This window comes from Physeter macrocephalus, chromosome 14 (assembly GCF_002837175.3).
Source record: "Physeter macrocephalus isolate SW-GA chromosome 14, ASM283717v5, whole genome shotgun sequence".
Lineage (NCBI taxonomy): Eukaryota > Metazoa > Chordata > Mammalia > Artiodactyla > Physeteridae > Physeter > Physeter macrocephalus.
The window spans coordinates 79,749,819-79,759,186 of record NC_041227.1 but is presented as its reverse complement, the minus strand read 5'-3'; the positions used below and the strand labels follow the sequence as shown (position 1 = coordinate 79,759,186).

The following is a 9,368-nucleotide window of genomic DNA, read 5'->3' as shown; positions in this document are numbered from 1 at the left end:
CCTTCAGGGCCGCTGGGGCGGGGCGGACCCACATCCCCACGCCGCCCCGCTGCCCGCCGGGGCGATCCGGACGGGGCGGGGCGGGGCGGGGCGGGGCGTGCACGTGCGGACCGGGGGCGGGAGCCCGCGACGCCCGCTCGGCAGTTCCCAGACCCCCGCCGCGGCCCCACGTGGGCTCTGCCGAGCATCTGGGGCAACCTGGAGAGGCCCCGCCCCAGGGCCCGGGAGCCAGTGAGCTCGTGCTGAAGGCGGGGCCTCACCGAGGGCCCCGCCCGCGGGGGGGCGGAGCCAGGCTGGGGAGGTTTAAGAGAGCGGGGCGCGGGCGGCGCGCTGCTGGACCTGCCGCGGGACGCCAGATCCTCGGCGCTGGAGTGAGGGGCAGGGCGCACCGGGCAGGGCGCGCGGGGCTGGGCGCACCGCGCGGCCGCCACCCCACCATGCTCAAGCGCTGCGGCCGCCGCCTGCTGCTGGCGCTGGCGGGCGCGCTGCTCGCCTGCCTGCTGGTGCTCACGGCCGACCCGCCGCCGCCCCCGGTGCCCGCTGAGCGCGGTCGGCGCGCGCTGCGCAGCCTGGCGGGCCCCTCGGGGGCGGCCCCAGCTCCTGGGCTGGAGGCGGCGGCGGCCCCCGGGGCGCTAGTCCGCGAGGTGCACAGTCTGTCCGAGTACTTCAGCCTGCTGACCCGCTCTCGTAGAGACGCGGGCCCACCGCCCGGCAGCGTCCCCCGCCCCGCAGACGGCCATCCGCGGCCCCCGGCCGAGCCACTCACGCCGCACGACGTCTTCATCGCGGTCAAGACCACCAAAAAGTTTCACCGCGCGCGCCTCGACTTGCTGCTGGAGACGTGGATCTCGCGCCACAAGGAGATGGTGAGCCCCCGCCGCCTGGGCAAGTGGGCAGGGGAGAAGGTGCCCTCTTGTCCAGCTGGTGGCAGCATCCGATGGGCGCCAGGCTGCATCTCTGTACAGCCACTGGGAATATCAGGGGGTAGCGATGCCAGTCCACCCCCTTCCAGCCCAGTCTTCCTGGTGGGGCCACTCTCCCCATACGGTTGTGGAAGTGCGTGCTGGGGACCCATCCCCAGCCAACTTCCAGGGCCCTGGGTGGCCTGCACTGACCCTACACCAGCCGCCAGTGCCTGGGGTTGGTGCCCTGTGAAGCTTCTTGCCCCTCAAACACTGGAACTCATTAACGGGGCATTATTGTCCCCAAACCTCCCCAAGGCGGATTCTGCGTGGGGCATCACCCTGGGCTCATACCCTTCCCTGGGCAGAAGACTCTTTCCTTAGAGGTGGAGTGGGCAGTTAGAACCCCTGGGCACAGGGCCAGTCCCATTCCCATCCCAGTCTTTGCAATGGGACAAGTCACTGTAGAAAATATTCTGAAGTTGGGGGTGGGCGTTAGTGGGCCCTGGGGAGTCCATCTCAAAAGAAAGAGAGCACTGGGTTTCAGAGTCTGTTCGGTGGTCCTCTCTCCACAGTGCAGAAGTCTCTGGAGCCTGGAACCTTGTGCTCAGTACATCCTAGCTGGGCATCGACTTCCTCCACACACATAATAAAGACACACCCCACTTTGAAAATCTCCCTCCAGGCTGCAGCAGGACGGCTGGGTTGGGGCAGGACGAGGGCAGAATGTGAGCCCTGCCGGGGTGTGGGGTGGGGGGATATCCCTGAGCTGGGAAACTCAAGGGAGAAACTGGGTATCTGGGATGAGGGTGAAGGACCCTTGACCGGGCTGGGGGCTCAGAGAAGAGCCCACACCGCTTCCTCCCTGTTTCAGCCCTCGAGGTCTGGGGGCCTTCTGGCCTGGCTGAGCCCTGTTTTGGGGCAGGGCCATGGTGGGGTCCTGATGGGACCTGGGGGGGGCAGGGTCCTATCTGGTCCAAGCATGGGGAGGGGGCCCTGGGAACCCCATGGCAGCCTCCTGGGAACACAGCGTCCCTTTCCCAGGGGCTCAGCAGGCCGGCAGGAGGGGGCAGCGGGGGCTGCGGGTTTTGTTTGGCTGCTGGGCCGTTAGGATTCCCAGCGCCGGGCCGCTCTCACGCCGGCCGCTTGGGCAAGGTAACAAAGCCCCTTTCTCCAGTGGAGAAAGGCGTCAGGCCTCTTGTGTGCAGCTATGTGCTCCATGGGAACCGCCGCCGGCGTGCTGGCCACTCAGGTTGCCTGGCGATGAGGGCCTGCGGGGTCCCCCACATCCCTGAGTGACAGCCCTTGTGGGGCACCACCCCTGAGCCGGGCACCATCCCCCAGGACTCTGCCTCCCTGCTGTGTGACCTTTGGCAGCTCTCAGCCCCCTCTGGGCCGCCACCAGCTCTGAGCGCCCCTCGTCTTGGACTTTGGGGGCTTTCTCCAGCAGAGGGAATATGGTCGGGGGGGGTCTCAGGTACCAGTCCCAGCCAGGCTAGGTGACCTTGGGCAAGACCAAGGGCCTCTCTGACCCTCAGTCTCCTCATCTCTGGAACAGGGAAAGCATTGCCCTTCCAGTAGGGTGTCGTAAAAGAAGACTGGCAAAGCCTAGAGACGTAGGGAACGAGCCCAGGGAGTACTCAGAGTCGGGGTGGAGGCCGTCCCTCCCCCGGACCCTTTGCTCCCCGTTGAGGGGCCACTTGGGTTTCCTTCTCACCCCAGGGCCCCCACCCAGGAGAGGCTGAATCTGTCCCCAGCTGTCGGGTCACGTGTCACAGCAAGCAGGAACCCCTCTTACTGTGTCCTGTGGGGGAGGGGTCCTTGAAACTGTTTCAACAGAGAGACCTCCTTTCCCAGCCCTGTGAGGGGTGATTCAGACCCAGTCTGATGGGGGAGACTCAAGGAAGTCAGGGCCGCAGCGGGGGAAACCCAGAGAGGCTGTGTGGGCTGAAAGCGGGCATCTGACCCGTGTTGGGGAGGGAGGGACTTCCTGGAGGAGGTGCCGTTTGAGCTAGAGACCGAGAGAAGAAAATGCCCTGAAAGGGTAACCGGGCATCTTGAGCACGAGCATGGGGGTGTGCAAGAAACTTCCAGCAACTGGAGCGACTGGGGTGGGGGTGGTCCATAGAGACCACACTGCGACGGGCCTTGAAGTCCAGCATGAGGGGCTGGGCCTTTGGCCCACACTTTCCTCCCCCATCCCTCCCGGAGTGGGCCAGGCTGCAGCGGCTGCCACCGCGGCAGCCACAATTGTTGGGGGGAGAGCTTGGCATCCTGTGTTTCTTTGAATCGCAGCTCCAGGAACAATGCCGCTTCCTGTGGGTGTCCCCCCCGCCCACCCAACAGCCAGCCCTGCGGCCCGCGCTGCCCTGCTCTTCCTCCTCCAGCCCTGTCGTTTTGGGGGAAGTGGGGAGGGGTCTGGGCGGTGTGTGTGTGTGTGTGTGTGTGTGTGTGTGTGTGTGTGTCTTGGTCCCTGGAAGGCATGGCTGGGGTTGGACCGGCACCGCCTCTGCCCCGGGGTGTGACTGCAGACTGGGGGCTGCCCCTCCCTGGGCCTCAGTTTCCCCACTTGTACACTCGGGTCGGAATGGTGCCCTCCCAGGGCCATTAGGCAGATGAAAGAAGGGAAGGCGTCGGAGCACTCTGCTCTGGGCACCCCTGAGCTCTGGTTCCGCCCATTGCACAGAGGGCGGAAACTGAGGATCTGAGCAGTGGGTGAGGCCCGCGGCCGGGCAGCCCGCCCCTCCCCTCCTGATTGCTCTGATGTGGGGAGACCGGAGGCCCGGCACCCGCACACCCCACACCCCACGCCTCCAAGCACTCCCCTCTGAACAAAGGTGACTTGAATCTCCGTAGCCTTGGGCTGGGTTTTTAGGGCACCGCCAAGCGCGGGAGAACAGGCCTCCCTTGATCTCATTAAGAAAGCATTTTCCTTTTAATCCAGTGGCGGCAACGGCGCGTCTGCACGGGCCGGCCTCGTCCTCCCACAGCATTCCTGGGCTGAGATGCTGGGGAGCAGGCGGGGCGGGGCGGGGGGGACTGGATGCGAGTCTGTGCGTGCGGGCTGCCCTGGGGTGTCTGCTCTGGAAGGAGGGGGTGCGTGCGTGGAGAGGGTGTAGAAGGAGCCTGCCACCCCCCTTAGCTCTCTCTAGGCCCAGCCAGCTTGCGACCTCACTGAGCGTGTGCCCGGGTCTGGGCCCAGGCTGGGCAAGGAGCTGGGGCTGCCCGTTGAGGGCGGGCACCGCAGGTGAGTCCCCCAGGTCGCTGGGTTCGTGCTGTATGCCAGGCCTGCCCACGCCGGCCCCTCCCTTGCACCCGTTTGTCCACAGAAGGAAACCGAGGCCTGGTGGGCACGGAGGTGGGGGGGTCTCCGGCTGCCTGTGCCCCCAGCACCCTCCATCGGGCCTGGGCTTTGCACTCAGCCACGCCTGGGTGTGCTCGGCGGCACGCGCTGGGCGGGCCGGGCAGAGGAAAAGGAACATTCCTCCCCGTGTGCCGACGGGCCCAGGCGGGCGCTGGCAGCTCCCGGCCCCTCCCCGTTGGCCCCCCCTCTTCCGCGGAGCGATCCTGGCAGGGGTGGCCCTGTGCTGGCGCAGGTGGAGCCCTGATGTGGCCTTGAGCAAGGCGAACAGCAGGCGGGGCTGCTAGGCTGCGTGGATGCTGGGGGCACGGATCCCTGCGCTGGGACACGTGAGGTTTCCCGCCCCAACCCTGCGGACCGTGTCGCCTTAGAACCCTGGAGGCTGCTTTGGCTCAGAGAAGGTGACCGGCTCCACTGGTCGGTCACGCAGCCAGGGGTGCGAGGGAGGCCCCGGTGTAGAGGGCCCAGCCCGGAGGACCGCGGGGCTGTGGCCACACCCCAGCCTGCCGGACCCTGTGCCCAGGCCGGCCCAGTTAACCAGGCCAGCTGTATGGTAATGGGCTGTGCGGCCACTCCCGCGTAACGCGGCCCAGTTCCCCTCGCAGCGCGGCCCGGGACAAAGCCGGCGGACAATGCCTGGTGATTCACCCTCCCTCCCGGCCCTTTGTCCGCCGGTGCTTGGCGGCCGCCCAGCAGAGGCCTTTGTCCGCCTCTGATTGAGACTTGGCTTCCCAAGGCGGACCTCCTCCGCCTGCCTGCCCCCACCCTCCGCCCCTCCCACAGGCCGGGCACTGTGTCAATAAGGGTGTGTGCCCGCCAGGTGTGCAGGACGGGCCGGAGCCGGTTACCTGTCGGGCGGGTGGGGCGCCGCACCTGGCTCGTGCCGGCTGACCTTGGGCCCAGCTGTCGGGGCAGGGGGTGGGGTGGTAGGGGGTGGGCTCTGCCTGGGCCCCCAGCCCGCTTCCACTCAGGGTAGGCACTCGGGCCCCACTCGGCATGTGGGGAAGTTGAGGCTCAAAGGTGGGGCGTGGGCGTGACTGAAGGATCCCTGTGAAGCCGCGGGGTGCCCAGCCCTGGACCCCACGGGGGCCGGGAGCCGGGGCACAGAGCTGCCCGTTCAGGCCGTATTTCTCCCTGCAGACGTACATTTTCACGGACGGGGACGATGAAGCCCTGGCCAGGCGCACGGGTGAGCCCTGGACGTGGGGAGGCAAGAGGGGCTCCGGCCCGGAGGAAACCCTCCCCCGTGGAGAGGTCACCGAGGCCACGGGCCTGGGAGGGCAGTTTACTCAGGGTTTGCTCAACGCTCCTGCCCCCCCCCACTCGCCCCCCCGCCCAATTCTCATGCAAATGAGGCCCTTTCAGCGCCCGGGGCCCTTTGAGCTGGTGTGGCGGCAACAGGTGGCTGGTGCTGGGAAAAAGCCGCCTGAATGGGCAGGGGCGGGGCGGGGCGGGGCGGGGCGGGGCCCCCGGGGGGGGTGGGGCTGGGGTGAGACCGCCGGGCCGGGGTCCTGCCCGAGGGAGGGGCTGAGGGGGAGGCCACGGTAGGCACGGCTTGAACCCAGGGCGCCCCGAGACAGACTGCCAGCCGCCCTCTCTTGCTCCGCTCTCACGGGGCCTGCTGTGTGACCCCGGGCCAGGCCGCCCTCGCCGAGCCGTCTTGGGCCCACTCACAGCCCCTCCCCCCGCCCGCAGGCAACGTGGTCAATACGAACTGCTCGGCTGCCCACAGCCGCCAGGCGCTGTCCTGCAAGATGGCCGTGGAGTATGACCGCTTCATCGAGTCGGGGAGGAAGTGAGTGCTGGCCTTTGGCTGGGGCCCGGGAGCGCCCCCTCCCCGGGCTCCTGCCCTGGCAGCCCCGCCCCGCACGCCCCCCTGACGGCCCTGCCTCGCCCCAGGTGGTTCTGCCACGTGGATGACGATAACTACGTGAACGTGCGGGCCTTGCTGAGGCTGCTGGCCAGCTACCCGCACGCGCAGGACGTCTACCTCGGCAAGCCCAGCCTGGACAGGCCCATCCAGGCCACAGAGAGGGTCAGCGAGAGCAAGGTGGTGAGTGTCCCGCCCACACAGGCCTGCGCCGAGCCGAGGGGGGCGGGGCTGGGGGTCTCACCACGTGCCCCCTCCCGCAGCGTCCCGTCCACTTCTGGTTTGCCACCGGCGGGGCTGGCTTCTGCATCAGCCGAGGGCTGGCCCTGAAGATGAGCCCTTGGGCCAGGTGAGTGAGTGCCTCGGGGCACAGGCGCGGCCGCCCCAGGCCCCCAGGCCCCCCCGCTGGGGGCCGGGCTTGACTCCTTTCCCAGCACCCGTGTCCCCAGCCTCTCGTGTACTGGCAGGGTGAGTCGCCCCGCCACTGCCCACAGCCACCAGGGGGGTCAGCACCCGGGTTGGGCAGGACCCCTTCCTGCGTCCGGTAACCCCCAACTCACAGAGAACCATCTGGCTGGCACGGAGGAGGGGGCTGTCCTGGGGCTCAGGGAGGGAGGGGGGAGCTGCCAGCGTGAGAGCCCGTTAGGGACACAGGCCGGGCCGCGCCCTGCTCCGCCGGGCGTGTGCACCTCCTTCTTGGGCCCGGCCAGGGTGACACTCTGCCCGGGGGGCTCCTGCCCAGCTCCGGCCCCGGCTCACTCCGGCCCTCCGGCCCTCCCACAGCGGAGGCCACTTCATGAGCACGGCCGAGCGGATCCGGCTGCCGGACGACTGCACCATCGGCTACATCGTGGAGGCTCTGCTGGGCGTGCCCCTCATCCGCAGCGGGCTCTTCCACTCCCACCTGGAGAACCTGCAGCAGGTCCCCTCCTCCGAGCTCCACGAGCAGGTGCGCTGCCTAGCACCCAGGAAGGGGCAGCGTGGGGCGGCGTTGGCACCCCTCCCGGCGTCACTCTGTCCCTCCCCCTGCAGGTGACCTTGAGCTACGGCATGTTTGAAAACAAGCGGAATGCTGTCCACATCAAGGGGCCCTTCTCAGTGGAGGCCGACCCATCCAGGTGAGGAGGCTGAGGCCCAGATGGGGGCGGGGCTCACCTAGGGTCCCTTGGGGTCTGCTGCAGCTAAGCAGCATGACGAAAGAGTACCCCCAGGAGCCTGCTTGGGTGGAAGAGGGCCCCCGGTGCTGTGAGCTCAGTACCCGCACCCCACACAGACCAGCCCCCCGCTCTGTCCCCACAGGTTCCGCTCCATCCACTGCCACCTGTACCCGGACACACCCTGGTGTCCCCATACTGCCATCTTCTAGCAGCTACGGCTGAGACCCTGTCCCCGGGCACCCCTGGTATCCAAAGGGCCCGGGGACCCCTGTTGTGCCGCCCTGGCCTTGGCATTCGAGGCTCCCCCAGGGCTGTGCGTGTGTGTGTACTGTGTGCCCATCCGTGTAGCAGACTGCTGAGCAGCTCTGCTCTGCCAGGGAGTGGGCAGGGCGCCGCCTGTCTGTCTTTCCACGCTCCACCCCAGAAGGATTTGTAAGTCAGAGGTCACTCTGAGGGCAGGTTTATTATTATTCTGGGGTCTTTGGGCAGCTTGGAGACCAGGGGCTGCTCTGCAGCGATGTGCAGGTGCCTTTCCCTTCCTGCTGAGCGCAGGCCCAGCGCTGCAGGCGCCTGCCCCCTGGGATCCTGGCTCCTCCTCAGAGCCCCCAGGACAACTCACCATGCTCGGTGCTGCGAGGAAGCTGGGTTTGGCGGGGGGTGGCCCGAGTCCCCTCCTCCCACTGAGCTCTGGCCTGGGTACCTGGGTAACAGCAGCCCCAGTGGCCTAGCCGCTGGGTGGAGTGCAGCACCGTCCCGGGCAGGGGTCTTTCCCGCTCTTAGCCATCTTCCCTTTGTGACGGGGAGTCAGCTGAGGGTCTTATCTCCTCTCCAAAGTAGAGAGAAAGTCGCCCATAGTGGGTGTGTCTGTAAATATTGTGACAGTATTTTTTACTGTGCTTGTTTTTCAAAAGGGGGTGGGTACAGAGTAGGATGTTTTTGTCTGTGTTTTCGGGGGGTTGGGGAGGGTGCTATTTTATCTTTTCTGTGGATCAGAAAAAGCAGAAGCCAAACTTGGGATAATCTTTGTTGTTAAAGCTGATGGAAATGTCTAACACTCTATGTATTTATACGTCGTGGTATCTGGCCTCTCCCCGCCCACCTCCTGCATAGAACCTGTCTCCTACCAGCCCAGCTCGGCGCACCTGACCAGTGAGGTGTGTTTTGTCTTCTGTTTTTCCTTCTGCAAAGACATAGCTAGGAAAGTGAATGATAAGGGAAAAGTTCTCAGGGAATTGAAGTGTGTTGCTATGGTGACGTCCTTTGCTGCGAATAAAGATGCTCTTTGGGGCAACCTGGGCATCCTGGTCTCGGCTGGAAGTTGGGCCTGAGCTGCAGGTTCGTGGAAGCTGCACCAGGGGGGCTGGGGGCTTGTTTGCACTCGTGCGGGGGAGGTGTGTAGGGACCCCCAAGCCAACTATTGTGGGAAGGGAACTTGGGATCTAAATAGCAACTTCCAGGCACCTGAGAGGCATGACCAGCCCAGGGCACCCTCGGACATAGGGGGAGCTCTCTGGATGTACAGGTCCCACTCCGACAAGCAGCTCTAAGACGCTGTAGCCCTGATCTGTGCTGGACTGCCCCTGGACAGCTGCCAGCGAGTCCAGCCCTCCCTTCAGGAGGACAGGGGCTCGCTGTGGCTTGACCTGGGACCTCCTTACCCAGCTTCAACTCTGTCACAAGCCCATAGAGGCCACATTCTTGCCCCATTTTGCAGATGGGGAAACTGAGGCTCAGAGCAGGTGATGTGATGCCCAAGTTCAGGCAGCTGGGCTGGTGAAGAGCTCAAACTCCGAGATCAGGCTGACCTTGGATCCTGGCCTCACCGCCCCCCCCACCCCATTGCTGTTGACCCTGGACGGGTCCCTGCCCTGTTTTCTACAGAAAGCAGCTCTTCTGGCCCTTCCTCAAATCAAGGCTTTGTGATGGCAGGAGCGGGAGGGGCTGCTCTGGCCTCAGCTGGGGAATCCCCTCCTCCCACCCTCCCAGGCAGCCTGGGGCAGCCCTCAGTTCCTCTTCCTCAAACTGAGCCTGGACAGACCCCCCCCTCCCCTCCCCCTCCCCCCTCCCCCCCCGCCCCC

General features: G+C 66.2%; 1 protein-coding gene across 1 annotated transcript; it reads left to right on the top strand.

Annotated features, from left to right (window-relative positions):
- The first annotated feature begins 437 nt into the window (after positions 1-437).
- On the top strand, positions 438-9,032 carry LFNG (LFNG O-fucosylpeptide 3-beta-N-acetylglucosaminyltransferase). The gene is made up of 8 exons (XM_007129489.3): positions 438-866; positions 5,404-5,452; positions 5,959-6,058; positions 6,163-6,316; positions 6,397-6,482; positions 6,917-7,082; positions 7,166-7,251; positions 7,433-9,032. The coding sequence occupies exons 1-8, from the start codon at positions 438-440 to the stop codon at positions 7,497-7,499; spliced, it is 1,137 nt and encodes a 378-aa protein (XP_007129551.2). The 3' UTR covers positions 7,500-9,032.
- Positions 9,033-9,368: the final 336 nt, after the last annotated feature.

Excerpts from the sequence above, each read along its gene's own strand:
- LFNG (XM_007129489.3), top strand. The coding sequence starts at position 438 with ATGCTCAAGCGCTGCGGCCGCCGCCTGCTGCTGGCGCTGGCGGGCGCG. Across the intron at positions 6,059-6,162 it reads TTCATCGAGTCGGGGAGGAA|GTGGTTCTGCCACGTGGATG; the intron begins GTGAGTGCTGGC and ends GCCTCGCCCCAG. Across the intron at positions 6,483-6,916 it reads AAGATGAGCCCTTGGGCCAG|CGGAGGCCACTTCATGAGCA; the intron begins GTGAGTGAGTGC and ends GCCCTCCCACAG.